At 37.1% G+C, this 21432-nt stretch overlaps 1 protein-coding gene and 2 long non-coding RNA genes across 5 annotated transcripts; 1 reads left to right on the forward strand and 2 right to left on the reverse strand.

Moving 5' to 3' along the window:
- Positions 1-365: 365 nt before the first annotated feature.
- Positions 366-6998, forward strand: LOC147796652 (uncharacterized). 3 transcript variants are annotated; one of them, XM_087146835.1, is made up of 8 exons: positions 366-599; positions 1275-1420; positions 1942-2080; positions 2518-2552; positions 3013-3344; positions 4031-4114; positions 4977-5099; positions 5328-6998. In XM_087146835.1, exons 1-5 carry the CDS (start codon positions 512-514, stop codon positions 3250-3252), a joined length of 648 nt encoding a protein of 215 aa, XP_087002961.1. In that variant the 5' UTR covers positions 366-511; the 3' UTR covers positions 3253-3344; positions 4031-4114; positions 4977-5099; positions 5328-6998. The 3 variants fall into 3 exon arrangements, with proteins under 3 accessions (XP_087002961.1, XP_087002962.1, XP_087002963.1); XM_087146836.1 differs by lacking the exon at positions 4031-4114; XM_087146837.1 differs by lacking the exons at positions 4031-4114; positions 4977-5099; positions 5328-6998 and having other exon boundaries at positions 2311-2552; positions 3013-3126.
- Positions 6999-11310: 4312 nt separating this feature from the next.
- Positions 11311-14202, reverse strand: LOC147796653 (uncharacterized). The gene is made up of 4 exons (XR_015427856.1): positions 14125-14202; positions 13389-13458; positions 12735-12803; positions 11311-12323 (listed from the first exon to the last, which is right to left on the reverse strand). It is a non-coding gene; the product is annotated as an uncharacterized LOC147796653 (long non-coding RNA).
- Positions 14203-15895: 1693 nt separating this feature from the next.
- On the reverse strand, positions 15896-21407 carry LOC147796654 (uncharacterized). The gene is made up of 2 exons (XR_015427878.1): positions 20801-21407; positions 15896-16005 (listed from the first exon to the last, which is right to left on the reverse strand). It is a non-coding gene; the product is annotated as an uncharacterized LOC147796654 (long non-coding RNA).
- Between the last annotated feature and the right edge of the window lie 25 nt (positions 21408-21432).

Consider the following 21432-nt stretch of genomic DNA (forward strand, 5'->3'; position numbering starts at 1 on the left):
ACTTTTCAGCCGTTTATAATGTTTTAGCATTATCCGATGCGAACGTTGTGGGCGGAGCTTGAACATGCAAATATATTCCGAAGTAGTACATGTAAAGTAGGTATATCAACATGTACTGTACATGTGTGTGCAGTACAGTGTACAATGTACACATGTACGTGTACAGTACATGTACATGTACATGTACATGTGCGCTGCATATGATATGCGCATGCCGCTTGCGCCCGGCCTCCTAGATCCTGCAGCTTATTTTCAGTCACGCATGCACGTGTTCTTTCCAAGTAATCGTCAGTTGCCCTCCTGAGTGATCCGCGGCTGGCCAAAATGTTTCAGAGAAGTAATATTTCCCCTAAAAATAAAAACGGAACGAGCTAAATATTCAGAAGAGTGGCACAGTTTCAACCTCCGAACTCAACGTTTTGGTGAAAGCAAAACCACAAATTTCACAGCCTTGCCCCAACTGAAAAGACAGCGAAAGCAGCGCAGCGATGTGACACATCCACATTGTCATATGCCCGACGTCAGACCCACTGCCAGTTCTACAGGCGTTACCAGAGCAGCTGAAGACTTTGGGGGACACCCAGCAGCTGCTGGTACCGGTAAGACCTAAAATTTGTTTTAATTAAAATCAAGTTAGACTAATCAACAATGCACAAGCTTCATACATTATCAGTCGCACTCGCAGTCTCATCAACCGTACACAGGCTTCATAGGTATTGATGCTCCTCAACCATACACAGGCTTCATACGTATTGATGCCCATCAACCATACACAGGCTTCATACGTATTGATGCCCGTCAACCATACAAAGGCTTCATACGTATTGATGCCCATCAACCATACACAGGCTTCATAAATATTGATGCTCCTCAACCATGCACAGGCTTCATACGTATTGATGCTCCTCAACCATACACAGGCTTCATACGTATTGATGCTCCTCAACCATACACAGGCTTCATACGTATTGATGCTCCTCAACCATACACAGGCTTCATACGTATTGATGCCCATCAACCATGCACAGGCTTCATACGTATTGATGCCCATCAACCATACACAGGCTTCATACGTATTGATGCCCATCAACCATACACAGGCTTCATACGTATTGATGCCCATCAACCATACACAGGCCTAGGCTTCATACGTATTGATGCCCGTCAACAGTACACAGGCTTGGCACATAGATTTTTTTACGTAACAAAGGTGAAGTAAAATCAAGGTTAATTTTATTTTACTAATTGGCTTGTGTCATTTTATTACTTTGCAGATTATATACAAGAAGAGATGCCATTATTAGAGACAAGTGATCTTTATTTCCAGCTCATATTGGAGACAAATTGCATCTCAGCATGTGATGAATTTTTCACGGTATTTGTATTGAATGACTTGAATTGCCAGAATTTTGTAATGAAGGTAAATGTACAATTTTTCCTGTTGTTTAGGTTTTTTTATTTATTTCTTTTTTTTATGACATGCATATTACCATTTCGGAGGCTCAGAACTTCATAATTCTTTCTTTTTTGTAGATAATGCATTTAACACACAAATCTGCATGTACATTATTGGAAGCCCCATAACACAGCAGCCCCCATTATACATGTGGTATCATTTTTGGTAGTAACTGAGATAAACCCTCTATAATTGAAATGAATCCAGATATTTTTTAACATAGCTTGACTATGTCAATTTTTCACAAGTCATTGCATATTGATTTGAGTCTTCCTAAGCCAACAACTCTGAATAACCTAGAATTTCTTGACACAATTTGAGTCTTTCTCATTTCAAAAAGATTTTGGAAGGCAAGTTTTTTTTGGTTTTTTGTGAATGCCAGCCGAAATTATTCAAATGTTTTCGTAATATTCCTAAATTTAAGTTGACTTGACTTTTCCAAAAAAGGCTCATTTGGTTTTGTTTTTACCACATCTGCTTTACAGACCAATAAGTTTGTATTGATAAGAAAAAAAGCAATGTGTTTCCGAGGGGTTTGGGATTGGGCATATCAGTGCTCCTGTGACCAAGCAAGAAGTCAGGTTTTCCAGTCAGCCTCTGTGCATATACACCAGAAAATGGAAGGTCAGATGTTTTTTGAGATCAATTTATTAATATTTGCTTCCATATTTCAATAAGTATAGTATAAATTTGAGAGAAATGAATTCAAGATATGTGTACATTGCATGCTTCTCAGTCCATGAAGACAAGTTTGTGTCACTGATGAGCGTGTGCCATTTATCGGTATCTTTTTGTTTGGTTAAAAGTGTATAAAGTCATTTATGTTTGCCCGTTTTGTTTAAATTTTCCTGCAGATGTGTTTAAGGATTTCCCCGAATGTTTACACATCATGGGCCTGAAGTGGATTTTGGTTGACTTTGATAATCAGGCCACAATCACTGCTGCTTCTCATGGCCAAGGCACATGTACAAGCATGAATGCTGTTTACAACTTTTCTTGTTAGCAATTTAACGTGGATAGTTGCAAACTGTGTCGATGAACACTTTTTTTTCAATTCTTAGATCACAGTTACACTGCTGCCTCAGCCGAGGACATGGTATGTGAATACCCTGTTGAAATAGTTTATAGTTAGTTTCTCACACATGTTTGAGATCTATAATGGTGCATTGATTTCCTTTGTTACCATCCCTAGTATTGTTGAAATACTGTGGTTATCACTGTTCTGCAACATGGGTTAATGTTCGAAGGGCAGAGACTACAGGCATCAATACATGTACCTAACTTTGCATGAAACATAACTCTAACCTGTTAAATAAAAGTAAGTAGAAATTCTGGACTTGCTCTTTATTTCTGCCTGCAAAGTTTGATCAGTTGACTAAAGTAAAAAAAAGAGAATTGTTCTGTTTTCTTGTGGAAGCCTGCAAGTTTATTTACAGCTTAGCCTCCTTCAACAGCATAGTACTGTTATTATCATAAGGTCAAATAGGAAGTGACTACGTGTGAACCATGTATTGTCTCTCTCTTGTAATGCATAGTTATGACTATTTTGTCTCCAGTGCCCTTTGCTTGCAGACTTTTATAAAGTCCAAGATGACCTTCCGGATGTGCTTATTCCTGTGTTGGAGGAACTTGGACGCCTTTCCAAAGCTCCATTGTTTCAGCACCAGCAACCATACCAACGAGTATCGAAGCAAATAGTGTCACCACTGATGAAGCTAGCAATGAATTTTGTGGCGTTGCTTTTTGGCCTAACCTGCCACAGAAGAAACACAGAGGAGTCTACTCAGTGGACATAGACCGTAAAAGTTGTTCCATCGGGGATTGTCGAAAACAAACAAAAACATATGGCAGATGAGTCCAGGCATATTTGCAGCGTTTTGTGAGCATGGTACGTGTTCTTACCTAATCTCCTGGTATCCTTACTTCATAAAAAATGATCCATTGCTGGTGATTGTATAGACTTTTAATTTTTAATTGATGCTTCATGTATTCTGCTAAAGGACTGAAGTGCTAGGCTGCCAGCAAGTTTCCTATTCAGTGCCTGCAGCTGTATCTAAACAAATGCAAGATGTGTCAAATGGGATCAGTATGTAGACCTGATGTTGTCATTAATGACCTTGGAGACAGTGCCACCATTACTTTCTGTTCTTGAAACAATTTTTAGTAAACATTTTTTAATTGCTCTTGCATGTTTCCTTTATCATATTTAATATCAGAGAAAAACATTGCGTCAGTGAATTGGACATTTTTCTTAAGTGTACTGTTGGATCAATTTGGAAAACATTCAGGATTTTTCATCATTGGGATGACCCATAATGCCCTGATAACCCCACCCACAAGAAAAAAGTGTTCATGCACTTGTGAGTTATGGTGTGCTGTTACTGTTGTGGGTATTGAATTAGGTTGAAGTAGAGATGCATTGTTTTAAAGGTCACTTGACTTTTGATGAATCAGACTTTTCAATAAGTACAACAATTAGTGTTCAGTATCATGTGCTCTTCACCTAACTGGTGTGTTTTTCCTTTTTGTGTTTTGCTGTGTTTTTTTCATTATTTAAAAATGTTACCATTTCAGGCATTTGCTACAGTTTTGAGATCATGGAGCGGTTTGAATCTCCAAATGTTCCATTCACTCTGTTACTTACCCGTTTTGCAACTAGTGAGTCCACACTTTTTTAAAAGTTCAACCACAGTTAGGGAACATGGGTGACAAAAAATTTCGCTACAGTGTCGCTGTAATGAATTATCTTAGATAGGTGTTTGTGTATCTTTGCACTCTTCTCAATGTGTGATATGTCATTTATTCAAACTTTTACTTATTTACAACAGTTGCAGGTATGCAAATGGATTGACGCTTAGTGCTCTGCCAGTAAATAGGAATTATCAAACTTGACAGAATGTATTTAAGCAACATCAACAAAGAATGGAATACATATTTGTCTACAGACTGTTTTAAATTTGAGGCTTTTTCTTTCGACTTACATCATATTATTGGTCAGGAATATGACCTGACATGGAATATGAAAATACTTTTTAGCTTAAAAGCAAAGATGCATTGGAATAACCCTCAAAATACCTTTTAGCAACACAGTAATGCACTTTGTAGGTCCGTCCTGGTCTTAGAGAAATTGATTGCAGCTGCCCAAAGAGAAATTCCTTGCAGGTTTTTTTCCCATGACTACTGTAGGTGTTTAGACCATCTATGTCAAAGGATGGAAGTGGTTGGGGGGGGGGGTTATTTCAATAAGAAAGTTGTGTTAGAGACTTATAGATTGTGTAGTGCTAATATGAATTTAATGGATTCTTCATCCAGTAAGTTTCAGAGTTTTCCAACAGCTGTTCTTATTGTAGAATATTCTTAAAATTTACAAGGACTTTTTTTTGGCTGGGTCTGAGCTTACGTGCGATACTTCCAGTTCTGTGCTGAATTTTGCACATAGATGTCACTCTGTAATAGTTAATCAGAGGTGTTAACGCACAAACTTTTTGCACTTTTTAAATTTTGTTTCTATATTTTTCAGCTCCTGCAGTCGTTATGTATGACAACGCTTGCCACTTGCACTCATATTGTCTTAACCGAGAACCTCGCCATTTTCGAAACACAAAGTTCCTCATCGACAGTTTGCACTGGCCTTATCATACAGGTAATTGTTGTGCTTGTCCGTAGTACATATTACCTCGAGAAGTTTAATTTGTTAAAGTTTAGCTGTATTTGTTTTTGATTTTGTCGAATGTTCCTTGAAAATACCACTTCAACAGAACTATGAAGTGCAGTGATAATTGTGATGGTTTTATTTAGTTGTCTTGCCCGACATCAAATGTAACTTTTACTCATCTGACATTTGTCTTTCTTTCTCTTTGTGCATTTTCAGCATGTTCAAGTGGATATAGACTTGATGCTTACCCACAATATAAGATGCTGAACAGTCAAGTTGCAGAGCAAATGAATGCAAGTCTCCAGGGTATCAAGGTGCAGATTTCATACATGAAATAGGACAACTTTCTTTGGCACTGTCGAGTATTCATGTGGTGGAGAAACTCAAAAAAACTGAGTCCAAAGTAAAAGAAGTTTACCTTCTGTATCAAAGTCTAGTCCACCTGAAATTTGTCAATGTTGTTAATGATGGAGGGTTAAGAAAATCTGGCAAATTTAAATTGCATGTATTAGCAACAATTTCTACAGACACGATTTGTAAAGCTAAACCAGCAGACAAATGCAAACCTAATTTTTGGATTCCAAAAACTAAGTTCACTATGGAGATGTTGCCATATGAATATTGCCCAATTTTCCTTTCCATGGTTATACTCTTCTCTCTCATCACTTTAAGAAGAACCCGAAAGTATGTGCCATGCTGCTGTAAATTGATTGCTTGAAATGGCTGTGGAATGAATTTCTTTTCAACTTGATGTTGATTCATCTTTTCACTACTCTTCGGTATATCCAAAATGCATGTACAGCGTATTTGAAATTCTCTTTAAGTTATGTAATATGGCAAGTGCACATTTGAGACAAGTGAACATTGTTGCTGAGATGTTAATCTGAAATAACGCATTTAGATGACTTGCTTAAATTTGGAATCTCACATTTTCTCCGTCAAACATTTCATACAAAGCAGTTCCATGACGTCCAGATTTGAAACGTTTTGATCCTGATATACATTAAATAATATACCCAAAGACTAAAAAAATGCGAAATGATATTAGCCACTTCTATTTTACTATGAGGACTGGAAAAATTTATGGGGTTGTGTTGGGATAATTGCATTCCGAAATGATATTTGAGTTTGAAAGTCAAAACTAGATGAAAATTGTATGTTTACAACATCGTTCCTCGGCAATTCGTCTTAAAAGCCTCATCCGGTGATGTCACCGAGGAAGTCACTATGCCATTCCCTGATCCCTAAAATTTATCGGCCGTCCAAGGACGACCACATGACAGGTTCACAGTCATTAGCTTCATCGGGGAAAATGCTTTTTGAAATGTTTCCATTGTCGAGAGTTTAATGCAGTGCATCTTTTGATGAATTGTTCAAAGAAGGCGGACATCAAGTCTGCAAAACATTTTACTGCACTACTTAACGACCTCAAAATCAAAAATCCTATTCACGTTTGGTATTAAGAAACTGAAAGACTATGAACCAATGTGGATATGTGTCAAAACCCTATTATTGTTATTGTGTTGTTCAGTAAATATGTATACCCGCATTGAGGTCATATTCATTTTCCACATGTACCTATTTTGCCACATACTCAAACTATGCTAGCTATTTCCGTTCTTGTATGACTTTGTCAAGGAGAATAGTTTGAGAAGGAAATGGAGGAACAATGTTGTGTGGGCAGACCTTGAGCTATGGCTTCTGTCAGTACATGTACAACTTCACCACATGTAGGAATTTATCCAAATTGTTTGGGAACTTTCTTGTGCTTATAAATCAAACCACTGCCAGCTAGTTTGCAAACCCATTTTACGTTTGCTGCTTTCGTGTTTAAATGACGGGATATACATGCTGTTCTCAGAATAATAAACACATTGTGCTTCTTAATATCCATTGTGTTATTTGTTTTCTTTAAACTGTTGCGAGTAGTCCCTTATCAACTTATGCCGGGCCAGAGATTAGGACGGTTCATATTTTGATAACTCAGTGTGTATCACAAGTTGTACATGTATATTTTAATTTGGAAAAAATGTTTTTTTCGGTCTTAAGACCACAAGGTTAATCACAATCACGGTGCATTGAACAACATGAAGGTATGACCTAAAAAGTGAGCTCTTTTAAGTGGGCAGTACGCTTGGGATTTCCCCATTGTCACTTAGTTCAGTTTAATGTTTCTTGGGAACTCTGCATGTGAGCAGAGCGTGGTTTGGGGCAGGCACTCTGCTTGTATTTAGCCTGTAGTCATGACAAGCGTAAAGAGCGATTCAAAAATCAATGATTTCTTACATCATGTTGATTACGCAAACATAAAAACAAAAATCCCCTTCCCGATTTCGATAAAAATCGACCAAATTAATTAATTGATTTAAAAAATGACAAAATGGTCACAGTAAACTGCAGCTTATGATTCTGAAAAATCAGAGCTCTATTCATAAATCATGGATGCAGTGGTCGCAATCGAGCATGTGACTTCAGCCCGAAGAGCTAGAGTCGGCCTGGGTATTGACTTTGTGGTTTCAAAATGGTCAGGGGCACAGGCTCTCAAGCTGGTCCCAGAGAGGGCGGTATTGATGAGGGCGCTCTTTCCGGCAAGCGGAGTCTCTGTTGCCTGCGCTGTTGCAATTCTAGGAAATTATCGTCCACACGTTGACGCTTAAAAATTACTTCTACAAATGTTTCAAAAAGAGGGGTTCGTATTTATCGAGATACTGTTGAGTTGTGTAAGTATTTAGCCCAGGATTATCTGTGTGGATTCAGGGGCAACCATCTGGAGGAAAAGCAGAAAAAAATGTGATTGAAAATTAGTCAAGAGAGCCTCAAAAAATGAGGATTGTCGTTTGAGAAATGGCTGCGGAGACACTTTGGGAACATTCACATTGGGGGGCCGAGGTCAATTTTGATAGATAATTTAAAAATTCACTCGTTAACCTAATAAAAATGGAAAACCAAATGCAACCTGAAGGACCAGACAAGGCTTTTTTTAGATGCCTCAGGGAGTTCGGTTGCCTTTTACATGGGGCTCTAAAATTTAATGGTTTTGCATTTTTGTAATGGAGCCTGAATTAGTTCAGTGCATCCCTTCATGCAACTTTGCTTCCTTGGTTCACAAATTAAACGAGCAGTAAACGAATGTGCTGCAATCTCATCGCTGCCAAACAAATTGATAATCCGGACCAAAGTGGCTCTTTCCAACCGATGATGGGGTGTTTCCGCTCCTATGCATTATAAACGGTTTAATTTAATTAACAGAATGCACGAGGAGCTGCTTAGTCTGTACCCCTTCGGACCATCGCGCACAGTTCTTTCAAAACTTGAATTTCGAACATCTGTAGCCCAAACCAATATCATACATCAAGATTAATACATGGTCCACGGGTTTCAGGTAATTTTGCGTCGACTCATTTTTAATCGCGTAATAGTGTAACGCAAGAGTGTGGGTGAAATTTGTAACTGCAAGCATTTGGCAAAACGCACAACGAAGAAACTTTTGACAAACGTTCAGGGTTAAATCGGGAAAATTATAACAAAAATTATGTTTTCTTCGATATTTGTCCAAATATTTGAATTACTTTGTTCATTTCTACATGGCCAAAAAAATTCGGTTACATTTTTTTCCCAATGGTTCAAGATTTGAAGCATGCCGTTTTTTTTCTTATGCCGTTAAGCCTGCAACTGTTCCAAGTCTGCAGTTTGTCGGTTGATTCCTGACAATCCGTAAATGCATACCATTTAATCTGCAAATGTAATAAAAATTAACAGACTTGAAAATCCCCCAATTAGGTTAGGAAAAATCTCTCAAAATTTTCACTTATCGACGTTATTAACGGTTTGCCATTTCGATGATCTCAACACATATCTTATGGCACTTCAAGATCTCTGCAGTCATTTTTTATTTATTGTAATTTCAAATAAAGGTTTACAATATCGAAGTGTAAAAATTACGATTTACACCCAATTAAACAAGGAAATCGTTACCATGCGAGAGCTAGACCTAAACAGAGTGCACCAATGAATGTTTATTTGAAATCAGACAAAACCAAGCCCTGCCAATTGAGCTCGACGCTAGAATTCGCATATCAATGACATTGAAATATTTCTACTATTGAAACGAGACTTGATGTACAACGGCGATAACGTTAATTAACTTGAATGTGTCCGTCAGAACCGCTGTGAAGCTGTTTTGGAAGTCATTTACAACAAATTAAATTCATGAAGTACTCGTGATATAGACGGCCTATAGTTGTTTCCTGACCAATGCAAACAATAAAATTTCCTAATTTGGAGGAATAAAATCAGATAAAAAGATAATTTTTATTGCTCAAATCAGAATTCGGCCAAGAAGCAAAAAGGATCTGAAAATCATCATTAAATGGGAGACTTGTGGAATAGACGTCGATCGGGTATCCAGGGATAGGGACACTGGAAACTGGATAAATATAAGGGGTAGTGAATTATGCGGAAAAGCCTCGACTTTCTGACAACAAACACGATGAGCAATCTTGAAATACAAAATTACTATCAACATTATGATGCGGTGATTGGGATGTTTCTGTGTCAAATTAATATTAGCGACATTGTCGCCAACGATGAAATAAAAGTATTTAGACCAAAACCGTAAGACGGAGCTCTGAAAGTGCCATTGGTTGTCTTCATCCCGCAGTCTCAAGGTGTTTTTACCCAACTTCGATGATGTTGTCATTCCGTGAAACTATCTCTATATGTCGTCATCAAACTTTTAGGGTTTTGCAGTTGAGGACCTCTTTACAATTAAGTCAGATGGAAATTTTGTAGCTCCGTACGAAAGCCACAGAGTGCCATCTTAATAAAATATTCAAATTGCTAAGTATCATTTTTAAAAATTTGTTATCATTAACTACATTTTCACATGTGCGTTTGTTCGAGAGATTCTCCAGTTTGTTCCTGTAAGATCTCTAAGCAGACACGTTTATTCCGTTTCCCATTGAGAAATGAATCGAAAGCTCTAAGTGTATGTGACAGTTAAAATTGAAAATGTTTGCCTGAGCAACATACTTCTTTTTAAAAATGTAACAAATGGTTCATACCCTGACATAGAAACAAGGCTTGTATAAATCAAAACGAACTGGAGAAAGCGTGTCCCGAACAAACATAATTTAAACAAATAATATAATTTACTTTTAGAAAGTTTCACAAAAGCAAAAAGTCTTTCTTATATTTGGGTCTTATTAGAAAAACAAATACCTGTGTCATGATTTTACTGCTTCGCGTTTGTCAAGATTCCCAGGGGTAATACTTAACTTCTTGTAGGCCTACCTACTCTATTCCAGGTTAGAATGCGTTCTGTATTTTGTCGACCCTAGAATAGGTTTCTCTGGTAAGAGTTGAAGAGAGTTGGGAGTTTCGGAGGAGTCACTTGATCATCCACCATGGGCACCTTCTGGACGACAATAAGTTTCCTTTAAAATGTTATAATAGCCATTAGAAATTGAAAAAAAGAGAAAGGAATTACGGACGTCATTTGTGCACAAACTGTATGGGACTGGTCTGAATAGTTCTGTCTTCTAAATAAACGACTTGCATTTTTTCCTCCTAACAAGTCAATGTTGGGAACAAAAACTGGTTAAAAATTTGGCTACAACAATTCCGAAGCTGAAATAATTGCAATCAATTTTTTTTCCATAAGAGTCTCGTAGGCTTATAACTGTGCACCGAGCATCAAGTGTTGCCTGTACATTTATATTGAACTCTCTTCCGGCTCCGTAGCCTACCGATTGGACCGCAACGACCTGTTTGTTGTTGTTGTTTTTTTTTTTAAAGAGCGACGATATTTGTCGTTCTACAATGATTTCCGAATACGTCCAGACAGACGCATCACACCACTAGTATGGCTGACTCGGCATCTGGGTTTATCATCGTTGTAGATAACGGTGTGTGCACGATTCAAAAGTTTCAACACTTGGTGGTGGGGCTGTAAAAGTGCAAGTATGAAATGTATATATGTACAACACAAAATGTATCCCGTAATTCTCACCGGATCTAAACCGATTATCACTAGGACAGTGTCATATAACTTGTATTAACGGGCCTGTGCATGGTACGTGATGTGGATGCAGAGTTGCACTAGCAATTGAAGGGATTTGAGGTTAGAGATATCACGTAAGCGGTTAATGCTCGTTGTACAGTTCAATGACTAAAGAACACTGTTTATACAAAGTTCTGCTTGGAAAGCGAAATTAATTTTATTCATGATAACATGTTCCTGTTACAAGGACCTCTCTCACGAATGCACACACTTTTATGCAACAGTATTCGCAAATTTTTGTACTTGTTTTATGTATCCAACCTAGCACATGTACTTCTTTCTCTCACCCATGATGCGTAGGCCTACAATCATGTTTGTAAAGCTGGCAATGTTTCCCTTTTCTCTTGAACATTATCTTGTTACATACCCGCTATTATACAATAAATAATACGTCAATACAAGTTAATTATTAAGTAACGTTGGAAGCCGACACTGTAAAAATAACCTTTTAAGTGGTTTACTGTTGATTATTGGCATTTCAAAGGTAAAATTAACAAAAGAGAATTGACACGTGTATCCAACCAACGATATGCCTTGTTCTTATCAAAAGAAAATTATAAGAGCTGCCAGCATTATGTATCACCCTTTAATCAAAGCACTGGTTACTGTAATTTCCAGCTGCACTGTTTACCCTTCCTGAAATTAAGTACTGTTCTATTTTTATGACGAAATCTCGTCACAGGTTCATTTTTCCATTCTGATGTTGGGACATTTGCATGAACAATTTACTGAAGGCAATTCGTGACTGTTCATGTTGGCCTAATTTTATGAAATAATCATTGGCTGCTGTACATTACTTGTTGAAAATACATCAACAAAACAGTGATGAGGAAAATTCACAATACGTGTTTGCATGCAAAGGATTATTAAGCGAACACCCATCCCCAGAATTCCTGAAAACTTTACTTAAACTTTGCTTTCCCTTCGATTTAATTTTTTCCAATAAGTTTCATGGGAGGCTGCAAATGCATTTACACATTCTTCAAACCACTGTATCTAATGTTACAATTACATAACGAACATAACAATATTATATAGTGTGGCATTATCAATTTAGGGACGGACTGGGTGCCGACATCATGAGAAAGATGGAGGATCCTTCTCCGCATAACCTTTCCATAGGGTCCGGGTGTCAGCTGATGAAGTCCATCCTAATAACAGCAACAAACCAAACCAGAAGACCTAATTTGGGGAAAACAAACACCACATGTATAAAACTGCCACTTCCCCAATAACATGATACAGGCCAAAAACGGGTCTTCCTTAGTTATTTCGAGGACTGCTTAATAGTCGGAGCATTTGTCTCATCAATTTTACCGGAGCAAAACCAAGGTTTTTGATAATAACATATTCTCATTTTCAAGAATGATTGAATTTTGTATACCCCTGCAGTATCCAGGTCTCCCTTCCTGTGGACATACAACTGGATAACAGACATCAAAGCTCCACTCAGAAGCGTGTCATTTCCTTTAATGCCAAAAAATGCCATCCCGTGCTGTTTGTCACGTAAATCCGACTTATTTCTTCATCCATCTTCACCACTATACAAACTAAGTACTCACATTTAGAAAGGCCTCCATGTATGCAAGAACATGCAAACCGCAATCATGCAGGTTTTCCTGCTGCGACACCTGATGAAAAAAAGAAGAGAATTTTTAGCTAACACAACATGTGATATTTGTTGAGGTTGTGGGTCAAGGACGTCTATAAACAAGGAACAAAGTGAAATCAACAATATCCAAAAAATCACAATCTGCTACTGATCAGCAGGATTATGCAGAAGTTTAATGGAACTTCGCACTTTGATTAACCAAGTGTAGTTGAAGTGTTTAATTCATAAATGAAATCATGCCGACTGTTAAGATAATGCTGTTCACAGACAAACCAAGTACAACAGATGACTCCAAAACAGAAAAATTTAAGATTCCCAATGAACACTACTTTATTTCTTAAACCAAAACCATGAATACCTGGTCAATAATAAGGGCCGATCGGATACCTATAGCTCAGCAAGCATGCTTGGATCAACCACATTCATTATTCACCCTACACTGACCGCAACACTACATTCCATGTTTCTTTCAAAATCTAATATATGGAGCAGTTTAGTTATGAAAGGAACTATAAAAAAATAAAACAATGGGCAGTGTATTTTGTAACAACCGTGTGCTTATATTTTTAGAAATGTGGATGTAACTGCAACAGATAAATCTTACCTCACAGACCTCCAACTCCAAGCTGTAATTAAATGACTTTCAAGCACACCGAGCAATCTGATTCATGTATCTGGAGAAGTGATGAATCAAAGAATTATATACATGAAAAACCAACAAGATAATTGGATTCTGGAAAAAAAAAAGATCCAACAGCACAAATGGAGTAATTTCTCTAACGGAGTGCAGACAGTCTTGTCTAACAATTCGTATGACAACTTAATCAAATCAGATCTTCAGACAGAGGTACATTATGTTATTTTGTCTGGGCAAAAGTAAACGCAGAATTGAGTTGATTCTCAAAGCCAATCAAAATCTGGAAAACTTTTATGACATATAAAGTATGACTGTGTGGTGAACATAAGTCGAATTTTGTGTAAAGTTCATGTGAGCATGATATACAATGCTGGTGTGTAGTCCCAACAGCTGAAGTTGTACTGGCTTGAAAGTAGTGGTTACAAAAAGTTTTTTTGGGTTTATTTAAGTGTGAAATTACGGTTCAATATACACCGACAAATCACAAACATTTGTCATACATGCATTTTCAGGATAAATGAGAAACAGTTAAGTTAATTAGAACCAACTAAAAAAAATTAATACTTTCAAATTTAGGCAGCAAGTGCCATATGCCTTTGTGGGACAATGCAACTGTGATACATAATACTCAGATAAGATACGGTTGTCATGTTTCTAAACAGTTTAATAAAGGCTTTCATTAAGTTCCACTCTCATACATTACCTCGTGGTGGTCTGATGGATCTCTTGATACACTCGCTGACCCAGATGCCCCTGCAGAGAGTCAAGGATCAGCATCCTGCATTGGAAAACCAGCAAAGACATTACACAGTTCTCATCAAACACTTTGGTAGTAGGAAACTTGTCTATATCGATTAACTGCTTTTCAGGATACATGAAGAATTATTTGTAATTTCTGACAAAACATTTAAACATATAATAATAAATGAGAGTAACCCAAGTGGATTGCTTATTGCTCTCACGTTTTCCTCTGGTCTCAAATAAAGTGGCATATTCAACTGTCAAAAGACTGTATTAACAAGAAAAAACTTGCATCTTAACTTTCAGTAATTTGCATTCGATCAACTGATAATTACTGGAAAATAACTTGTGCATACTGTTTCTCATGCTGAAACAATTTCTTTTCACTGGAAAAATAGCAGGTGGTAGCAGAAAGTGCATAATTTGACCGAAGCATTCCAGCTCTAGGCCAAAAATAAAATGCTTATGATTATGGTTTCCCAGCCCACCCTACTTTTTAAATACCTGTGAAAAGGGCAGTCATTCATCATGTGATAGTCATTTTTATTTGAATAATGGTCTTATGCAGATATTTCATGATGTAAGTTTAATGAAGCATATTCCTAGATATGAAAAAAATGCTAATTGTCATTTTAATGTTAGTAAACATCCAATGAAGAAACAGAACTCTCCATCTGCAGTATCACTATATGAAATCATTATTTTTAATGCACGAATACAAAATTTTGTTGTCTTAATCTTATTTATCTTATTAACACACATATTGTATTCGTGAACTCTAAGTACAAATCGCATCAGAAAGAACACAATAATTTGCTGATTTCTCAAATTAACCTGTGTCGGGAAAATATTGCCTCTCTTGTACAGGGCCTTAAATTCAATTATAAAACCATGTGAGCCATTCTACATTCAAGAGGTACAGGCACAATTGCAGATTACAGGCTCAGAAGACTTTTTTTGGGGAGGGAATTTTACCGTTTGTTGGTAAAAAACCTAAGTGAAAATGTTGCAATACCTGGCTACATGGTATTTAGGTTTAATGGTTTCTGGCTAGCACACGCCAAACAGAGCTATTAGCAATTGGGAAAACCCGACAACATACAGCTGGATAGCTCTGTTGGTAGAATAATACTGGATAGTATTTCAGAGGTTGTAGGCTTAAATCCCATTTATAATTCCCCCAAACTTAATCAAGATGCACTAAAAGGGTACAAATTGAAAGGAGGTGATAATTAATTAGTATCAAGAAGTGAAAGTAAGTTATTAACACACCATGAAGTTAGTTTTGATAGCCTTTCGGGTGTGATTTTGCACACTTGTGGATGGAAGGTTAGCAGTAGTTTTTCTTGTTTTCAGAGCTATTTCCTTTTCCCATCTTTTTTTTAAGGGGGAAAATTATTTTACATTTTACTTTTTGTTTAGTATGGATAGTAAACAAATGTGCTTTCACTTCAGGAATTAGAGCTGCTGTAAATGATGACTAGTTATACCAGGTAACCAAGCAATCAACAAACACAAACACAGTTCTGGCGATAGGAATATTCTAATATTTACCATGATAGTTTGATCCAAATAAGTTACTAGGACGCTGTATTGCAGCCTCTTTGAATCTTCCAATCACAAATGGGTCCTCCGCAAAAGTTCCCGTTGAAAGCTGGACCTTAAATGTAAAACATCAAACATGAAAAAAATATTCTGATAAACTCACTGCAACTTGATGCATTTTGTTACAATTAGGAACGGCGGAAAAATACATACCACCCCTTTCCAGAACTCCCTGGTTTAGCCTCATTGTGACAAATGAAGACACTGATGCTCCCATTGTAGATACCCATTTTGAAGCCTGCAAGAAATTGATATACCACTCTATGTTAAAATCTAAAAATCATATTACATGATTCCACAAAAGCTATTCCTAACCAAAACCGTGCTAATTAATATCACAACTGATGATTTGCAGGTGGTCTTACGCGAGCAGTATAACCATGTTCAAATTTTACTCTTAAAAACCATATCTCACTAATCGGTTGGAAGGTATTTGTCCTTTAACAAGTGTTATAACAGAACTCCCACAAATTAGTTGCATAAGTGGAATTTAATGTTTAGAAATACACATTTCTGTATTTTCAGTCGTGGATTTTAATGTGTGCTGAGTTTGGGGATGGAGTTGATGTCTCGGGATTGTGTTGGGACAGGATCTCACGTAAAGGGCAGAATTCCCAACAAGTAGTTGAGGTTTTTTCCTTATATTCATTAAAAAGAAAGATGCGGAGAAGTTTGTGATGACATTTATCAGTAACATGAAAGTGTGTCACTTTGTATATGTTGAATAAAGTTTGAAAACAATATGAAGTTCTGAAAAAAAAGACAAATTATGTATATTATCACGAAGAAATTCTACGAACGTGTAATGAAACCACTGACATCTAAGGAGAGGCTGTGGTTTTAAACACATGCAGTCCTTGAGAAAAAAACTAAAGGAAAAGCTGATGTAACTAAATTTATTTTTGGGAAGACACCAAGGATGTGGAAGCAAATAAAAAGAAGGAGTAGGTGATGGGGAGGGGTGGATACAAACTTAGATCACAGATTGAACATTTCAGATTTAGTCTTCAGGTTTCAAGCTTTGCAGTGGCTGTAAACTTCTATGTAGATAGCCAATACGTGTGTGCTTGTGAATCAATCAATGTAACTCAAGTGATTTTATCTTAAAAAGGAGAAAATAACAATATAAATTGGGATCTACATGAATGAGCTTTGAATTGAAATACGTACACTCCTAATTTAGGAAGCATAAGTGATTAAAGCCATGATGTTAGCATATGATCGTGGAGAAATTTTCTTTAGGCCTATGTGATGCTGATCTTTTCAAATCATTCCAATAGTGTCAAAGCCATGTAATCATTAGGTTGGAAGAAATTGATACTTCAACCCTATTTTGTCAACAGATTTATACGACACTTATAAGGGACTTTTCTGAGTGCATGTACATGTACAATAAGTCCGACCATGGTAGAACACATATTTATTAAAAGGAGGTTATTTAATGTGTACGAAGTGATAATGGGACCAGGTACAGCAGATGGCTGGCATCTGCTGAATTATCTGTAGCAGGAAAAGTCATCTTTTTATTAACCAAAAATAAACAACACCTGAGTGGTAACAGGATCTTATCAGCGACTGTTTATTACTGTTTAGTAACAAACCACAGCATTCAACAATTATTATCGCTTGACTAGACATAATAGAATGTATGCGTGTGTGGTTTTCTCAAGACAAGTGGACTGTCAGAAAGAAAATCTCAGTAGGCCTTAGCTCAGAAAATGAATTACACACCTTCAATCGCTACAGTTGGTCACGGTGCAGGAATGTTCAAGCAGATTGACACATGAGTTTGTGAAGTTGCCTTGGACACAGTTACCAACAATTTAATACACGTCTGTGCTTGAAAGGGTCACCATCTCTGCTGATTAGAGACACAATGAAATCATGTTATCTGACTCAGAGATAGAGAGGACAGTACTCGCCAGGTTTCACTTTCAGCCTCTTCGTATGGAGGGTCATCAAACAGTGGGCAAATTATCTGGGGTAAAAGGGGGGTTTACAGTTTCATGGGCTTATTAATCTGTCCCCAAGAGGAGGGTAACTCACAATAAAAAGGGACTGGATAGAGTGAAAAAGGGGCTTACTGTTTATGCCTGCCTGCTGGCATGAAAGAATGTGTCTTAATACTCCATGTAGCTCGTACTTTACAGCATCTTTTCTTGTCATTCATTCAAAACGTTTTGGTCTTCCATGATCAGACCATCAGACCCACTCAGTAGGTCAATAAAGATATCATGTTTTTTTTCTGTAGTCTCTGCAATACATTTGGGCTGACGGATTTTCCGACAAGTAAGTACTGTATGTATGTGTCATCAGAATATGACAATAAACATCCACTGAAAATATTCTATGTGTTAAAAGCTATTTGTGTTGTTCCCGGATGCACAGCACTAATAGCAATCACCTAAACATTGGATTAAGACGCACAGTTTAATGAAACTACAGTCAATCTAGCTTTTCCATAATCCATTTTGTTCGAGTTTGTTTCCCTGGGTACCATCCAGAAATGTTAATGAGACTTCCCCAAAATTGGCTCGAGACTTTTGATGTGAAACTAGGCTTAACAATTTCAAGACAAATTCATTTTATATTCTTTGAATTCAGAACAGTAATTTCGTGGACTATTGATACATTAATTAAAGTCTACTTTAATCAATCATTATGAGTTAAAAGGATCTTCGGCCACTTATGACCATTTCAAAAATAAACCTGCATTGATCCATTGACTAAAGGAATGTTCTCAGCAGCGTAATGGCTTGCATCTTAATATGATATCTTCTTGTTAAGGACTCAGCTGACATATCAAAAAACTATGATGAACTGCAACCTTAAATTTATTTTAGAGAGTACTCGGTCGAGTACTTTTATCCTAAAAAGTTAATTTTAATCAAACAGTGATGGTCTGAAGTCATTATGTTGCTTTGTAATCTTACTTTATGCATGTACCTTAAAATGCCGATGTACTTTAGCTTTGTTCACTCCTAACTAGTTAAATATTTGGTAGGGAACTTGGTTCTCAAAAAGTACTCGACTACATCACTGCCACAGAGCAAAGCAGGACAAAGCACCAAGACCAGGGTCTTAGGAATGACAAGGTCACACCTATCACTCAGAACTTACAAAACCCATTCGAGGACTGTGAGTGAGTCATGATCAATAACTGAAACTTACATGCTTAAAAGAGTAACTTTTGGGCAATCAATAACTAAAGCTCTGTAGACAACAACAACAACAGTGTTCCTTCATATCCCTTCTCAAACTATTCTCCTTGAAATAAGGAAAGGAGTGAACATAATTGTAATTCTGTCTATCCACTGGTGTTGTTCCCCTGTACATTCATGCAAGTATCATTACCTTTAAATTTAATGTTGCACTCCCTGAATCTCCTATAATAAGGGGTGTTATCAATCAACTCTTGCATACTTGGATTAATATTTGCAGATTGCATTTGTCTTCTGATGACCTAACTTAGCAGCTTGTACCAAAGTAAATGTGCATTGTATATGGGTGAATATCATATTCATTATTGTAATTTATTATATAACGTTATTCAATCTTATCACTTTCATTTCTGGTATGGTCCTTTTATGTTTTTATTGCTGAACTGTATGTCTGTGCTATATTCTTTGAAACATTTGTAACAATGATATGTCCTTCTAATGTGTAGATGTTACAACTGCTGATCAATATGTCTAAATTATTATTTTTTTTAATTAGAAAGGAAGGCCTTTATGGTTCACATTAAATTGGTTTTCCATTACCTGTCATTTGCTAGTGGCTTTATTACTTTGTGCAGTCCTTGTGTAAAGTTGTATTTGCCACATACAAGTTGATAAGTGTGGCCCGACAAGGAGTGGGTCCACGATGTATTGTTAGGAAAAGACAGGCTATTATCATTGGACTGAGTTGAAGACACAAATCAGTTCTTAATTTACCGTTTTATTGTGCAAGTTGTTTCAGTTTAATCTGACCATGATTTGAATGTTCTTATTGTTTGTTTCTTGTTTGTGTGTCCTCAGTCCCCCTAGTACATGTACATGTTTGTTTACCCAGATTTTCAGGTGTCTGTTTATTTGTATTGTATTTGATGTTTGTTAATATGTTTGTCTGCGGTTTATTGTTTGTCTTTTTTTCATTAGTCACTTCACCTGTGTTCTCCTGGGTAACGATTCCCCTCCACACCTACAACATCTTATTTCCTGGTTTACCGTCATTCTCCCTTAGAGTTTTTGTGTAGTCTTGTTTTTCTTGTCAACTGATTTATTTATGTGTATTCTCCATTAATTTACACATGTACATACATATCTGTTATTTACTATCTAGTATTTTTTTTTATAATGTTCTTTATTTGAGTTCATTCATTTCCATTCCTGTAACTGGTGGTATTTCTGCTGTTTGATGTGGCTAATAAATAACCAAATAAAAAAACAAATAAACAAATAAATAGGCAGAGGGAAGACTAGCGGAAAGACGAGTGGACTGACTGACCATGAAACATTTTGGGGGTGATTATAAATTTATATAGAGCGGGATGCAGGCTGGGTGGTATAGCTTCCTTAAAGTTGTGGTCAGGCTTGTGGTTGTAAAATTACAGCCTTGGAGTCTTGCAGAGTTGGACAGTGCTTGGAAATGGACCACAACCAGGAACTCCATTGAGATCTTCATTACAAGACATTAAACATACGTAGGATCAAGGAGTGAGTGGCCAATTACTAATATGACTAATTCTGGGCTTACACTTGTTTTTAGTTGTGTTAATATCACGTATTTCTGAATTACATCAACATATTAACATCTCTATTCCTTAAGAAGGGCAGCTGATAATAAATAATGCTTGAATAACTTGTTGACGCTTTTTGATGCTATTGACGCCAGCATGACCGAGGCAGGTAGAGCGATTTAACGTCTACAACCTTTACACGCGCAAGTAGTGTCAAAAAAGCGAAGGTTCAGTAGCCAAGGGAACGTTTCAAGAGGCGACGGAGGCTGGGGTTAAAATGAATAAATCCCTGTTAGCAATAGGTATTACTTACAACGAGTTGTCTCCCGTGGTTTAGGCTTTGCATCACTACGACGTAGCTCGGGCTCCGAGTCAGATTGATCAGCTTCTTCTTTTTTTGATGAATTGGAAAGCGATCCATTCATGTCATCCATGACATCGACACGAGAAATAAAGCAGGGCCACAAAAAAGGTGTTACGTCTAGAGTAGGGCCTAATTGGATACATTACTCCAACTGATTCGTTCCCACAGACTGAATTAAGCTCAAGAACCAAAACAAAAAAACCTAGTGCAGCACCAACGCGAAGAACATTTGCAAGACCTTCGTGAATGATAGGAGCAAAGGGACTACTTCTGACAATACCAGCGCCTGAATCAAGAACTGCATGTCTTAAGTGACAGCAAAAACGAACTGCAAGCTTTGGATCAGTGGACACCATGTGGTTCTTCAATGAATGTGTGATGATAAAACGTCACAAACTTTGGATCGATGTCATTGGACGCGTCGTTCAGATACGAATAAATATGCATGTCCTTCGAAACACGGCAACTAGCGGGGCTATCACAATTACTGCTGAATGGAGTCTAACTGGATAAGAGCCATGCGCACTAAAAGATACAACCACGAGAATTGAGCATCAGACGTGTGATCGCATATATATCTC

Source organism: Acanthaster planci, linkage group LG15 (assembly GCF_054643075.1).
Source record: "Acanthaster planci isolate LZ-2023a linkage group LG15, COTS_SCS, whole genome shotgun sequence".
NCBI classification, from domain to species: Eukaryota; Metazoa; Echinodermata; class Asteroidea; order Valvatida; family Acanthasteridae; genus Acanthaster; species Acanthaster planci.

Coding starts and splice junctions, on each gene's coding strand:
- LOC147796652 (XM_087146835.1), top strand. CDS start 512: ATGCCCGACGTCAGACCCACTGCCAGTTCTACAGGCGTTACCAGAGCA. Junction 1,421..1,941: donor GCCAGAATTTTGTAATGAAG/GTAAATGTACAA, acceptor TCTGCTTTACAG/ACCAATAAGTTTGTATTGAT. Junction 2,553..3,012: donor CTGCCTCAGCCGAGGACATG/GTATGTGAATAC, acceptor TTTTGTCTCCAG/TGCCCTTTGCTTGCAGACTT.